This window comes from Podarcis bocagei (assembly GCF_964188305.1).
Source record: "Podarcis bocagei genome assembly, chromosome: 1".
NCBI classification, from domain to species: domain Eukaryota; kingdom Metazoa; phylum Chordata; class Lepidosauria; order Squamata; family Lacertidae; genus Podarcis; species Podarcis bocagei.
Window position 1 is genome coordinate 69,484,579 of NC_138125.1, and position 15,769 is coordinate 69,500,347.

The 15,769-nt window shown below is 46.4% G+C and overlaps 1 protein-coding gene across 1 annotated transcript; it reads right to left on the reverse strand.

Annotated features, from left to right (window-relative positions):
- Positions 1 to 240: 240 nt before the first annotated feature.
- RASSF10 (Ras association domain family member 10) lies at positions 241 to 9,604 on the reverse strand. The gene has a single exon (XM_081198627.1). The coding sequence runs from the start codon at positions 1,971 to 1,973 to the stop codon at positions 483 to 485; it is 1,491 nt and encodes a 496-aa protein (XP_081054753.1). The 5' UTR covers positions 1,974 to 9,604; the 3' UTR covers positions 241 to 482.
- Between the last annotated feature and the right edge of the window lie 6,165 nt (positions 9,605 to 15,769).

Genomic DNA, 15,769 nt, shown 5'->3' on the forward strand with positions numbered 1-15,769 from the left:
CCACAATTAAGATGCAATCAAACGGCTATGATACAATATAATCTCCCTTTCCCATTCCTTCAGAGAACCCCGCACATCCTTTGCAGTCAGTGGGCATCAAAACGCAGCTGATGTCTTTCCTTCGAACTTTTTGTTTGAAAAACAATACCTATAGGGTGAGATGCTTTTTACTTCAGAAAAAAAGAGAAGCCGGTGTTTTTAGGTGCACAAATGTATGTTATGATTCCCGGTGACCACAAATTAACTACAAACATGAATTTTATTATTATATTTTATCAGAATGAAAGCATGTGCCTCCTTGAGTCGTTTTGAAAAATAGATCTTTGTTGGGAGGGGGAAGCGGAGAGATCCAGGAACTCCCCGTCTGAGCATCTTGCAGAAGACAAAACAAACAAACAAAGAATAATAATAATAAAAACCCGAGGGAAAGCCCAACTCTGCGGTCCCTGAGATGACATGTGGGGGGAGGGGGGAGGCCGCCGCTATACCAGGGATTCGCAAACGGGCAGCGAGTCCGAGTCCTGGCTGTGCATGGAGCTCAAGCCCGTGTCGGAATCCTCGTCGTTGTCGTCGCAGTCTTTGCGCAAGCCGCGCGCAGCCTGCTCCCCCCACACCTCCGCCGTGATCGGGGCCGGGTCGGGGGGAAGCTGGCCCCCGTCGTCGTCGTCGTCTTCGACGGGGAGCTGGAGAGATGGGGCCGCCTCCTGCTCGAGCTCGCCGCCCGCCTCCTCCTGGACGTCGAGGGAGCGGATGGTGTCGAGGAGGCGCTGCAGCTCGCTCTCCTTGTCGGCCCAGGCGCGCTGCGTCGAGTCCAGGTCGGCCTTGACGGCCTCCAGGTCGGTGCTGAGGCGCAGCCCGATGTAGAGGCTGGTGCTCAGCTGCGTCTTGACGCGCTCCTGCTCGACGTGCAGCTCCCCGCCGCCGCCGCCCACCAGCTCGGTGGTGTTGCAGTCCGTTTCGGAGAGGCTGGCGCTGGAGCCCTTGGCGGCCGCCAGCTCCTCCCGCCGCCGCTTCATCCAGCGCTCGTTCAGCTCCTCCTGGATCTCGCCGGCCAAGTGCTCCAGCAGATCCTCCTGGCGGCGCCACTGTTCCTGCAGCTGCGCCACCTCCTCGCACTTGCGCGCGTATTCCTCCAGGTCGCCGTCGAGGGTCGCCGCCTCCAATCCCCCCTGCGCTTCCCCTTCCTTTTCCTCCCCGCCGTCGGGGACCTCCGTGTCGCCGCCGCCGCCGCCCACCAGGTAAGTGTCCTGCACGTAATTGACGCCGTGGCGCTTCATGCGGTCGAAGTGGATCTTGGCCTCGAAGCGGTCGATCTCGCGATCCAGCTCGCGGAGGCGCTTCACCTGCTGGCGGATGGTGTGGTCCTGCGACAGCACGAGGTGCACCAGCGTCTCCATCCTCTCGGCGGCCGGCGCCTCCTTGGCCGGCGGCTCGTCGGGCTGCCCCGACGGCTGCCCCTTGCGCTTGTTGATCTTGGCCAGCTTGCGGAAGGCCTTGCGCACCACGCGCCGCTGCCGCTCCTGGGTCAGCGCCAGGCTGGCCCGCGCCGCCGCCGTGGCCAAGCCATGCTGGCAGGGGCTCTCCTTGCTGGGCACCACGCGGGCCTCGGCGCTGCGCGGGCCCGTGTTGGGCAGCGACGCCTCGCTGCGCACCAGCACGAAGCGCACGTTCTCCTGCTCGTCCCCCCAGGCGGCCCAGAGCCGCAGGATCTTGGTCTTGTTGGGCAGGATCCGCTCGAAGCCGCGCCACTTCTCCACGATGCAGTAAGACTGCGGGACCCCCGACAGCATCCCCCCGCCGCACTCCTGCAGCGACGCCACCTGCTGCTGCTGCTGCCTCCGCCGTCGGCTCTGCTTGCTGTCCTCCAGTAGCACCCGCACCACATCCGAGCAAGTGGTGCGCTTGGAAAGCCCCGAGATCAGCTTCTCCTCCTGGCAGATCCACACCGAGATCTTCCTTCCCTCCGGCTCCATCAGGGCGCGCCTGCGCTGGGGGCTTGGAGCTGCTGGGGCCCGCGGCTACTCCCGCCCAGCGGGGGATCCCCCATAGAAGCGCTCAAGGGTGCCGCGGCGGGCCAAGTCGGACGGCCCGCGAGCCCAGCCGAGCCATGGCTCCAGCCTCTCGGCTCTTCTCTCCCTGCCCGACGCCGTCTCCTCCTCCTTCTCCTCTTGGCTAAATGGATTCCACTTTGGGGCTCTCCATGATCCAAGTCCTCCGCTGGCCGCGTAAGACACAGGCTCGCCTCCTTTTGAAGCTTTGCAATCTTTCCCCTTCCCGTCACTCTCTCTCTCTCCCTCCGACACACACGGCGCGTACGCTCAGCCCGGGGAGTCCCGGGAAACTGCCAACTTCCAGAGTTGCAGCTCCTCCTGCTTGCTGCTTCTGTTGCTGCTTCCAGCAGCGCCTCTGTGTGTGTCACAATCGGCTTTGCCTGGGAGTCTGACACTGCCCTTCCTTTGCTGCCGCCTTTTTCCTTTCCTATCACGTGGTTCTCTCCTCCCCCCACCCCTCTCACACTCACACACTTTTCTCTGTGTCTGTCTGAGCAGCTGTACTGTTTGATCCAAGACGATCTCCCTCTTATTGATTTTACCCCTTTCAGGCAAATTCACTCTCCTGCCTGGAAAACAGAAAGGCGCCCACCTATGCAATTGGATCAAATGGCTTGCCAGATGTTAAAGTAGAGGGTTGGGGGAGGGAGAGTTGGAAATGCTGCTATCCTGACATCCTACAGCCTCCAAAAGAAAGAAGGTGGGAAACAAAACTTCAAAGCAAAAGGCCAAAATGAGACCACATTTCTTCCGTTTCAGTAAAGTCCCCAGCCCTGTAATTAAAAGGAGTTCATGGGTGCCAAAGCACTTTGCAGATTAAAATGCACAAGCAAACAGTAAAACTTGCTAAGTGTTATTAAAATCCTTCCTTGCTGCCAGGGCTTGAAGAAGAGAAGACTTAGCCTATAAGGCTGCAGTCCTGCTAGGCATACTAAGAGGAAACTCAGCCCCACAGAGAGCATAGTAGGACTTACTTCCCAAGTAAACGTTGTGCTGTAAGCATAGATTTGGAGTACCAAAGAAAATGGGCATGTGGGTGTTCTTTTTTAGAAAAATTATAATTGTGTCGTATAATAATAAAACATTGCTTTTCCCATAAAGGAGAAAATAGCAAAATGGTGATGATGATGATCAATCCCATGACATTTAAAGTACCTTAAGTTTTCCCATCATTAAAAGCCACAAAGCACGCAATCACAGGGAACTTTCTCCTAGTTCCATTGAAATGAATGGGGAGCTGTGCAAGTGAGCATCTCTGTGCTTCTTTCACTACTCTTATTAATTTCAACTCGAGAAATTCCTGGAAGACACACAGATCGGAATAAACAGAGTTTGAATAGTTGCCACCTTGGAGAGTGTTGTCAGTGTCCATGGTTCCTGCTTGATTTGTGGGCACCTATAAAACTGCCCTAAACTGAAAAAGAATGAAATTGGTATAAATGTATGTGTGCGTTCCCCTCCCCCCCCCCCCAAGTTCACATTTGCCTTAGGACAGATGAACACAATTTCCGAAATGATGGGTGGGCTACCTGTGGTTTACCCTGTTATTTTTTTTTCATTTCTCACATTGTGTACAGACCTCTTTGTAGGGACTATGCAGCATTCCTGGCACACTTGCAAGCCTAAGGAATGGCTAGGCTGCAGTCCGTCTTCCTGGTGGGCAGGGTATGGTTTTTTGGGGGGGGAGGGTTTGAGCAGGAACTTAAGGGAGCTGAGTTCCCTTACCTTTAAAATAATAATAATAATAATAATAATAATAATAATAATAATAATAATAATATTGTCTGTGAGGGCTGGAACGGATATACACCCAATGCCTGATCAAAAAATCCACCAATATCTGTAATCAATAAAGTTGTGGCCATTTCTTATCCTTATTTATTAACTGCTTGAGTTTATTAGTCACATCTTACATTTAGCCATTGCCCCGGGGTGAGGGTGGGTGGGAAGGTGGCACTGCGACTCGGCCCCTCAATAAACAAACAAAGAAAGAAACTAACTAACTTTGTGGTGAGTTCCCCCACCCTTTTTCCAGAAAAAAAGCACTTCTGATGAGTTAGTTCTCCATGTACAGATGACTTTTGATATCGGAGCATTGTCAGTCAAATACTCTCCCAGGTGCATTCTGCATCACCCCAGCAATGTCTTCCCTTCATGCACATTATTAATTACATTTATATCCTCCCTTTTTTTAACTAGAAGAAAGTCAGAGGGAGTAACCAGGCCGCCCCTGAACCTTGGGCACTTCTTAGCTTTAACCACAAGCCGCATTGGGAGCCATTAGGACAGCCTTCTCCAACCCTAGTGGCTTCCAAATGCTAGTTTCTTCCAAATGCTAGGTACATTGAACTACAACAGCCACCAGCCCCAGCCAGCATGGCTAATGGTTAGGCATGATGGGAGTTGTAGTCCAGCAACTGCTGGAGGGTACCAGGTTGGGAAGTCTGCCTTGGGCTATCCTTTAGATCGAACCTGCTAGCAGAGCAGTGTGGGAAGAAGAAGCCGCAGGGAGAGAATGCCCTGTAGCCTGCATTCTGAGGTGGTGGTTCCCCTACAAGAATACCATCCTGCGTGCAAACCCAGCATGTTTGGGCGAGCTTTGCTCAACTATAAAGCATCGCTCTGCCCGTTGTGCGGCACTGAGCTGTAGCGTGGCATCCGTTGGATAGATTGCGCTTTGTGTGCCAGGGGAGGAGGGCTGAACACCTCCATGGCCTGACGGCAAAGAACTAGCATTTGGAAGCTTGTTAAAGTGTTGGGGCAGTTGGAGTTTGCAAGGGAAGCACATTAAGTGGGTTAATTAAGTGCTCGTCCGTGACGTACGAGTTGCTTCATTACGACTCCACCGTGATCGCTGTAGGCTGTGTGCAAGCTTAGGCATATTTTATTGGTTTGGTCATGCTAGGTTTTCACTTGGAAGGGTTTCTTCAAAAGCATAATACCTCTGCATATGCATATATATATATATATATGCATACGTGTATATATAGTACAATGGTAATGACCTCTTGGCAAATCCTCCTCCTCTAGAACCATAGGGCTCTGTTTAAAGTTCCACACTCCTGTTTGGCAGAGGTTTATCCCTTCCCTGCCCAGCCACCATCCCAATAAGAATTACAACCCCTGCCAGGAGTAAGGGATTTCCATTGGGATTGTGACTGGGGAGACAAAGGTTAAACCTCCCATTCCCAGGCACTGTTGAAAACCAGGGGCCCTTGCACCTAGTTTTATATTTAAAAAAAGAACAGCAGACCACACAGTTGCTAACCACACAGTTTCTGCAACGTGTAGCCTGGCTGTAATTCATGGTTATAAAGCAGTTTTTTAAAAAATAAAATAAACAATAACCCAAAACAAAACATGGCTTCTGAGCAATGAGATTTTGACTCCTAGTTTTTAGTGTTGTGAAACTTGGGACTCCTGATCAAACTCATTAAAGAAACTGGGGATTCAGGAATGTTTGTGGAAGCTAGAGTAATTCCAAGTAGCTTGCGATCTGGGGAGAGAGACCCTTAAAGTCATGTAAACTACATTGCACTGAGTTTAGCTATAACACTGTGAAGCAGGAAGGGGCACATTCAAGGAAGGACATGGTAAGTGAGAGGTGGAGAAGGTCCTTAGCTCAGTGGTGGAACTCTTCCTTTTCAGGCAGAAGGTCCCAGAAGGTTCAATCCCTGGAATCTCCAGGTAGGTCTGGGAATGTTCTCTGCCTACTATTTTCCGGAAGGGAAGTTAGATAGTTTCGGCATCTCATCCAGTGTAGCATAGTGGTTAGCATGCCAGACTAGGACCTGGGAGACCAGGGTTCAAATCCCCACTCAGCCATGAAGCTCACTGGGTGATCATGGGCCCATCACTGCCTCTCATAGCCTAACCTACCTCACAGGGTTGTTGTGGGGGGAAATCAAGAGTGGGAGAAGCATATGTGCCACCTGGAGATCCTTGGAGGAAAAGTTGGGGTATAAATGCAATCAAGAAATGTAGAACAAAGTATGGTTTATAACAGGAATGGGCAACTCGAGAGCTGAGGGTCAAATTTGGCTCTCCAACCCAGGCCTCACACCATCTCCCCAGATAAGACCCTTCACTGGCCCTGCTTTGCACCCTCCCTGAGTGTTTTTCCTGGCTGGAATACATCCTTGTTTCTTGCTTGTCGGGATGGAGGCTAGAGAGGGGTGTGCAAGGGTGTGGAAACTTGCCTACTTTTCAAAGGTAAGATTCACATTTAGTTTCCCTGCCCGCTTTTGCCTCTGGCCCCGCCCTCCACTGCCACATGGCCCCTGGAAGTTTGCCAAAAGCGGAACTTGGCCATTCTACTGAAAATGGTCCCCCATAAGATCTGAGAGTATTTTTTTCCTGTTTTCTCCCCCTGAGCAATTCATATGGAGGTGTTGATTTAGGACTGGTGCTTAACTTGGTGACAGCTGCTAAGATCCCAGTTACATCACACTGGAGAACCTCTATTAATCTGCCACTCTGTAATTGGCTTTATACGACACATCTGGAACTGGCGACAAAACGTTGCCACGGGGAGCGCTCAGGTTCAATGTTTCAGCTGTCTCGCTTAGGAAATAGTGAATTGCCTTTATGCGTAAACAGACTCCATAATTTGTGAAGATAACATATAGCGGCTACAGTAGCTCATGGAAGAAGCAAGCTGTGGCACCAAATCCAAAACTTAGCAAATGTTGAAGGAGGAGCAAGAGGAAGAAGGCAATGTGCACAGAATTAGGCCTGCAGCAGACACTCCCAAATTCTTTGTGTGGGGCTGCTGGTGTGCAGGTCAGGCTGCAGCTGGCTCTGGTCAGTTCACAGAAGTCCTCAAGACAGCTTTAATGAAGTAGGTCTGGGACAGATATCTGACAGGGAGGAAATTCCAGGTGTGTGCAGGAACACAGAGTGCTGAGGGAAACGAGATGACCTTGAGATGAATATGTATGCTCAGGATTAAAGGTGTTGAGCAGGAATGTACTGAGAGATTTTAATATATATATATATGGGGAGGGGGCAGGATGTCCTCCCAGTGGTTAAGATGTGCTTCTGAAAGAATGTAAGGGCTCTGCACCTGGGAACCATGGGAGATTGTTCCAGGATTTGTGTGCTCGTGTGTGTGTGTCCTCAATTCCAAGTTTGAGAGGAGAACTGAGGTTGCCATTTTTATGCTATGCTGCTGAGGAACTTGGAACACTCCCAAGGCACCATGAATACAGGAAAAGGAAGCTGCCTCATACTGAGTCAGACCTTTGCTCTATCCAGCTCAGTACTGTCTACACTGGCTGTGGGTGCTGTTCTCCAAGATTTCAGAAACTGAGTCACTCCCAACCCTACCTCGAAATGCTGGGGCTTGATCCTTCTGTGTGGAAAGCAGATGCCCTTCCACTGAGCTAAAGATACAGCCTTTACTGACTACAAGGAACAACAACAACAACAATTTATTACTTATACCCCGCCCTTCTGGCCGGGTCTCCCCAGCCACTCTGGGCAGCTCCCAACAGAATATTAAAAACACGATAAAACATCAAACATTAAAAACTTCCCTAAACAGGGCTGCCTTCAGATGTCTTCTAAATGTCAAGTAGTTGTTTATCTCTTTGACATCTGATGGGAGGGCATTCCACAGGGCGGGCGCCACTACCAAGAAGGCCCTCTGCCTGGTTCCCTGTAACTTGGCTTCTCGCAGTGAGGGAACCGCCAGAAGTCCCTCGGTGCTGGACCTCAGTGTCCAGGCAGAATGATGGGGGTGGAGACGCTCCTTCAGGTATACTGGGCCAAGTCCGTTTAGGGCTCTAAAGGTCAGCACCAACACTTGGAATTGTGCTCAAAAACGTACTAGGAGCCAATGTAGGTCTTTCAGGATCGGTGTTATGTGGTCTCGGCGGTCACTCCCAGTCACCAGTCTAGCTGCTGCATTCTGGATTAGTTGTAGCTTCCAGGTCACCTTCGAGGGTAGCTCCACATAGAAGATTCCCCCATCCCAGCTCCAAGCTCAAGAGGAGAGCAAGAGCTATTCCTTATTGCCCAGAGACTGGATAAAAATTCTCTCAACCCTCTCCATGCCTCTGAGCTTGCATTCTGAGGTCAGAAGCTTGATGAGAGGTCAGGGGCAAGGCCCCATTCCTTATAAGAGGCAGAGTCCTTATGACCACACATTTTTGGTTAGCTACCAACACCAGCCACACAGTGTGTAAATACCCCAAGAAAAGCTCAAACCAGAGTCTGAGCGGTTGGAATGCAGAACAAAGATCAAAATTAGCAGTGTTGCAGCCAGACAGGAAAATACAGAGTACAATTGGATCAGAAAGGTTCCTAGTAGCTTAACACAAGGAAGCACTGTGTCCAAACCTGACAGGTCATCTTCTTCGCTCATTTAGGCTTGGTAGCCTTTATTCTTTATCTCCTCCCTTCTCTTCTCACTGTCATCTTTTCCTCCCAAGAAAAAGCAGTGTTACTCACAAGAAGGGTTTCCAGAGAACAGGAGCCTTGCCAAAATTTATAAGCTTCTGTTAGGGAGTTAAGAACATAATGATAGTCTGGTGAATCAGGCCTGTGGCCCATCTAGTCCAGCCTCCTGTTCTCACAGTAGCCAATCAGATGCTTGTGGGAAACCAGTGAGCAATACAGGAGCACAAGAGCATTCTGCACTCCCATGGTTTCCAGAAACTGGCATTTGGAAGCACTGCTGCTTCCAACTGTGGAGGTAGAGCATAGCCACCATGGCTAGGAGCCATTGATAGCCCTCTCCTCCATTAATTTGTCCCATCCTCTTAAAGCCTTTCAAGTTGGTGGCCATCACTGCCTCCTGGAGGAGCAAGTTCCATAGTTTGACTATGTGCTGTGTGGAGAAGTAGGAGTCCTCTCTTCCAGTAGGGGGCAGTGGCGCACCGGCTAATATGTGGAACAGCTGTCGCTTCCTCAGTGAGGAGAGGACTTCTCTTCCTTCCAAGTTGAACACCATCATGGGTGTTCAGTTTTGTGCTGAAGCACTTGCAAGACAGAACCATGTTTAAAAGAAACAGAGTAGGAAGAAAAGTTACACTTACATACCTGAATTATGGTATCCTGAATGAAATGCTAAATAATAATAACAATTTTTCATTTCATACGAAGACATTTTTTCCAGAAGGTTACGTTCACTTTGTGATACAGTTACTGGATCCACCACATCAAAATATTCGTAACATTCCTTGATTCAAGTCAGAAGACAGAAGATTGCGACTAAATGTCCAGAAGAACTTTATGACGGTAAGAGCTGTTTGACTGGACTGCTTCAGAAGGTGGTGGACTCTCCTTCCTTGGAGGTTTTTAAGCAGAGGTTGGATGGTCATCTGTCATGGATATATTACTTGAGATTCCTGCATTGTAGGGGGTTGGATGACCCTTCCAGTTCTTTAATTCTAACCAACAATCATCCAAGACCAGGTAAGTATTGTTCAAAATGAACTTTTTTCCTGTTCTTCTGATCGCCAAAGACTCACAACCACAGTATTCTGAACAGCAAACAATAATCTTCCATGTACATCTCTTCTACCATATACTCTGAAAAGGCTGGGGAAATGAAATTAATAATAATAATAATAATAATAATAATAATAATAATAATAATAATAATAATTTGTTATTTATACCCCGCCCATTTGGCTGGGTTTTCCCAGCCACTCTGGGTGGTGTCAAACAAAAGATTTCAAGCCGGGGATGCAAAGGAAGAAAGGAAAGAACCAGGAGTATGTGCTGCTGATTATTTCCTTTTAAGTCTTGGTGATGTCAGGTGATTGTCGGGTAAGTAGTCCACGGAGGACAGGGGATTCTCCTCCCCACCTGCTGCATATGAATACACCCCGGCCTGGAAGCAAGTCTTACCAAACTCTGTAGGATTCACTTCTGAGTAGATGTGCATAGGATTCTGCTGCTGAGTCCCACTGAAATCAGTCCATACATTATTACCAGTCTGTGGCCTGGTTTCTTAAACGTTATTAAAAACCCTCCTTTCAGTGCTGAATATGATCACCTGCAAGCAAACAAGTAAGGGTTTTTAAGTGTGCAATTTTCTTATTAATATCCAGTTTGTTTGCAGGAAATAGAATGCTGCCGATGGCAGCTGAGCCAAGGTGAGTTGCAGCTGAGCTTCAATCCACCCCTTTGAAATGAAGCTGCTCTTTGTTCCTTTCCTGAACAGCAGCGCCATTTGTTCTGCGTCCCTCCCTGGGCTCCTGTTAATCTTATTTTATGAGGCTTTGCCGTGGACGCTTTGCACTTGTTGTTTTCCTTATGGCGAGACAAGCAGCGGTGCAGCTGAAGGCACAATAAGGCCATTAATCAGGATCCGCAACAGGCTCTTCAAGAACCTGCCTGGGATTTGAGAGGCATGAATAGGGAAGAGGCTACTTGACCATACATATTCTCTCGCAGATGTTTCGTTTCTCTCGCACCTATTTGTTCCTGAAAGCATAAAAGAGAACGACCAACCCAGGTTGCCTCGGGAAATTTGCCACTCTTCGTTGGGATGCAAATCATGAAGCACTAACTTCTCAGTCCATGGTTGTGTGGAAGAGCACAATGAGACATTTCCCCACTTGGGCTTTGTCCTATATTTTGCAAATGGGAAAGAATTTCTTTTCAAAGAGCTGGAAGGTACAAGTTTAGCTAATCAGGTTGATAACTATTGGCTGCTCTGGCAATCTGGAGAAGTCGCACTAGCATTATGTCCTACTTCTTTGCAGATGCTAGTTTTTGCAATTCACTTTCAGTTTCCTTTTTAAAATAATTGCTACACACACACACATGCACCATATGATGCAAACCAGTTTTGTTTGAATGACGTATCTGGAGGGCAAACCCAGGCATCGAGATAACCAAACAAGTAAAGGTAAAGGGACCCCTGACCACTAGGTCCAGTCGTGGTCGACTCTGGGGTTGCGGCGCTCATCTCCCTTTACTGGCCGAGGGAGCTGGCGTTTGTCCGCACACAGCTTCTGGGTCATGTGGCCAGCATGACTAAGCAGCTTCTGGTGAAACCAGAGCAGCGCACGGAAACACCGTTTACCTTCCTGCCAGAGTGGTACCTATTTATCTACTTGCACTTTGATGTGCTTTCGAACTGCTAGCTTGGCAGGAGCAGGGACCAAGTAACGGGAGCTAACCCCATTGCGGGGATTCGAACTGCCAACCTTCTGTTCGGCAAGCCCTAGGCTCAGTGGTTTACACCACAGCGCCACCCTCATCCCTAACCAAACAAGTGGTCCTATTTTGAATAGTGGAAAGCCTTGGTCCCACAAACCTCATTGACCACCAGGTCTCCCTCCACATTTGGCTCACAAGCCAAGTCATGGCCACCTGTTCCATTGCATACTGTCAAAAAATGTCACCTTTACGACAGGTAAAGATGAGACAGCAAACAACACTGAATTAAAGTCACCTTTTGCAGTCCTGGTTTGAATCTGTCATTCTTCATATTTGGCACCTTGCTTTGTCGTGCTCCTTGCCATATTTCAAACAGTGAAAATCTGGACAGAAAAGTTGTTGAGCTTTTTCTTAGTTTTTTTACTTTGGCCCAAATTCACAAAAGAAGAAGCCTTTTTACTGGGAATATTAGAACCAGATATTGCAAAGGAAAATAAGAGAATCTTTCTTTATGCGACAGAAGCAGCAAAAATTCTAATTGCCAAAAATTGGAAAAATGAAACAATCCCAACAAAAAAAGAATGGCAAGATAAGTTATTTGATTATTTAGAATTGGCTAAACTGACACAGGCAATTAGAGACCAATCCAAACAAAAATTTCAAAAAGAATGGGGAAAATATAGTCAATACATGAAAAAGCAGTGCCCTCAAATTAATACTTGGACTTGTCTGGACTAATTTTCGCAAAATAAGATATAGTGAAAAAATGTAAGATATAGAGGAAAAATAGAGAAGAAGAACTGAGAAAGAAACAGTTTATTAAGTATACAACCAGACCCGCTTTGAGGGGTAAGGAAGTCAAATAGAAATGAATAAGAATTGAAATAGGAATGTATGTGTATCATTTGTTCTATATGTGTAGTTATATTTTTTTGTATTCTTGTCTTGTGAGTGACATCTGTGTTGGTGTTAGTATAGTAAGTTAATAAAAGCATTTAAAAAGAGAGGAGGAGGAGGAGCTATTTTTAACAGAAATCACCAAAAACGACACTGCCAACATGGATTGCCATAGGTCCAGATTTTCCCAAACATTTTGGTGATTTCTGCCCAGATACTGCTTCAGGGTGGAAATTACAGACCAATAATAATAATAATAATAATAATAATAATAATAATAATAATAATAATAATAATAATAATAATAATAATTTATTATTTATACCTCTCCCATCTGGCTAGGTTTCCCCAGGCACCCTACTTTTTGCCAAGGATCAAATAGATCAGAAATTTGCATCAGCCACTAGCCATAGCAATAAAATAAAATATACTGAAGATAGAGGTAAAAACTTAACTATACCATATACATTTTGGAGGTTTATGTCAATAATCAAATAATAGAAGGATCTGATACATTTAGCAGCTCCTGACCACTCCCAAATGTATCTGATCCATGCTGAGTGCAGCAGGACAAGGCACCAGATTCCAACAAGTGTTGAAGGTCAAGCCACAGCTGCAAAGGGACAATCTGGGGGTGTGCTCCCCCATTACTTCTTTGCAACCACAGCTTTACCTTTCCTGCACTTGACATCATATGGTATCTGATGATTAGCAGGTGGGGGATCCTGCCTAACTGTCAAGGTGGCCCACAGAGGGTTCACTCTTTTCAGATCCAGCCCTCTGGCCAAAACTGGTCCCTCCATCCTGGGACAGTGTTTTCTGCCATAGATGGTACAGGAACATGCGTGGATTAAGAGAGGAACTAAAAGTCTATTTTGAAAGATTTTGCTGTGTTCATGACTTGAAGTTTACAGGTTAACTTTTACAATGGCCATTTCCTGACTGATATAGGAAAGATAGACTGCTTTTTAAAAATAAAAAGCTAAAAGGAGCACACATTCTTCACTGTCTTTTTAGTGTCAGAGGACATTTGGTTGGTTTGCAACTGCTTCAGCGTCTCCTCTGATGTTTCCATGAATTAATAACTAAGTCATTAAAGAAAACCTGCCCTCCATCTTGGGACTGAGAACATCTGTGGACATGATTCACCAGATGATACCTTATCTCTGAATGGAAGCAGCAGGTTTGTGTTTCTTCTTGCCCCTTTGCCAGAACAATTTGCCCGAGGAAGGTTTGTGTATGCTTGGAAAGCCTAGAGTCTGGATTTTCAGTACTAGTTGGTATAAATTAAGACATTGTTAGTCTCACTTGATTTGAGTGTCTTGTTTGCTGGGAGCAATATGGCTTCTACAGCTAAGGATATTTTCATGATGCCATTGAGGTGCATGCGATATGAATATAGTGCTATTTTTCGTAACTTGAAAACAAAACTAGCAAGGAGTTGTGGGGAGAACCTACTGAAAGAAGCCAAACACCAATCCATAGCTCTGGAAGATGTTGAGTATAGGGCAATGGTTCCCAAACTCCCCTGCCCCACAAACCACTTGGTCTGTCAGGGTCCTGGTGGAGCGTGCAATAATTTTTCTGCCTCTAATAGCAATTGGAATCCACTGTGCCAGATGCTGTATGGTTTTTAATTGTAATTTATTGCTGCTTTCATTACATTGTATTTTATTGTAATTACAACTTGAAATTCTATGAAATTAAAATTGTAATACAATAAAACAAAATATAAGAAATAAAGAAGCAATAAAAACACAAGAAAAATAATGGATATGCCACAGACCACCAGTGGAGTAAACTCCTACTCTTGAATGAAACAAGGAACAGGTAAGTATGAATGAGAGCCCTGGACTGACCCATACATTCCATCTCCGCGTGTGTTTCAGAACCAATGAAAACTGAATTGGTTGGGTCCAATTCAGTTCAATTTTTTCATTGACTCCAAAAGAAATGCACATTCACATTATGCATAATGTAAGTTTTTGGTTCAATAATGGACCATTAAAAAAAAATTCAGTTCATTATACTTTTTACTGCCTGCAGTCCCTAGATTTCAAAAGCAACCCTGAATTGGGGTTTCTAAGGCCATCACCCACCATCAATAGTGCTCATTCATTGAACAGGTATATTGCGTGTAGAATTCAGGACAGGCCACAACACTCTTGGATACCAGCCAAAGCTAGAAGAATTAGGAAGAGCGAAGAAAGAAAAGGAAAGCTAATATTCTCAGGTTCGGAGGGCATGTTGCCAGAGGTTGCTTCCACATGGCATGATACTCTTGCAGCCTAATGTGCTGTCAGCATTTTGTATATTAAATTCCTGCAGGTGGTACCTTCCTGCCCCTCCAAGTTTCAAGGATAGGAGAATGCAACAGTTGTGCAGTGTTAATACTGATTTATCATATATGTACGTTTGCATATGTTCTCTTAATGTCTGCATCCTCCTTGTTGACCTCAGCTGGGCTTGGATGCAGCCCAAAGGCTCGATTGTTGGAAGCTACAAATCCAAAGGTTCTTTTCAGGCAGGCAACATAATACAGCAACTTCATATCCCAGGTATAATTGCTTCGGCAACTGAGGCTCAATATCAACCTTGGCATAGCTTTTGGCACACACCTCCAACTTGCACGGGATCACAAGCTTACGGACTGTAGCTTATTTTGGGGTGGGGGGGTGGGGAAAGAGCTAGTACAGCTCTGAAAGACAGAGAATAAAAAGCCTAATTGTCCAAATCCAAGGCAGCAGAAAGGAAAGCAATCCTGCAATGGTTGTAACTTCACAGATACTTGTTGTAAGATAACTTACAAGGTTTTCAGGCCTGCAGGGTGACATGGTTATCCAAATATCATCAAGTTGATGTTCTGTTGCATCCAGAAACTGGAGAAAGGCTGAAATGCAGGTGTGTGGTGTGGTGGGGGGTTGCTGAGATAACAACTGCATGCAAGATCGGTGTAATTTCTTGAATGTTTGCTAAAGCTTGAAAATCGCAGGATGTATGTTACTCCAGTACAATACAGTATAGTTCCCATTTGTGAACAGGATTAGGTTTCCTAGAAATCTACATCCTTTGTGGATATAAAAGGAAATTTATCCATGACAGAAAATATATTGATGTTTGTGAACATGATTACAACTGACATACATATGAATATGGCTGAACTGACCAGACTTCTGCTGGGCTTTCAGCAACTGTACATCATAATCACTCATATTTTGTGAATTGAATATACACTGGAAAATGAGACTGGGAAGATTGGATGAAGACATACTGTGGACAGAGTTCCCAAAATCTGTTTTTCAAGTGCCCTAAAAATCTACTGTAAAGATTTGGAGGCTGTTCTGGAAAATCCTGAAAATTTGTGCAAGGGGAAGGGGGAATTGGCAAGAATCATTTGCCCCTCATTCTGTGAGCAACTGCTGCTGCTGCTGGACTTGTCTCATCAGGATGGAACACAGGTCAGGTCAGCAATAGCAGGCCAGTTTTCTGTTGCAGTTCTACAGATGAATTTCATGATGGGTGAGGCAAATCTGGTTTCTCTGTCAAATAGGATACATTATGAAAGCAACGCCATGGTCCATTGTGCAGCACGCAGCACCACAGTGTGTGTTACTGTGAATGAATATTTACATATTATTAGACAACACACTGCAACCTTCAGCACATTGTTCCAAATTGGAACATGAATGAATGTGAAAAGTTTC

Bases quoted from the DNA above. Each gene is read 5' to 3' on its own strand.
- RASSF10 (XM_081198627.1), bottom strand. From the start codon at position 1,973: ATGGAGCCGGAGGGAAGGAAGATCTCGGTGTGGATCTGCCAGGAGGAG.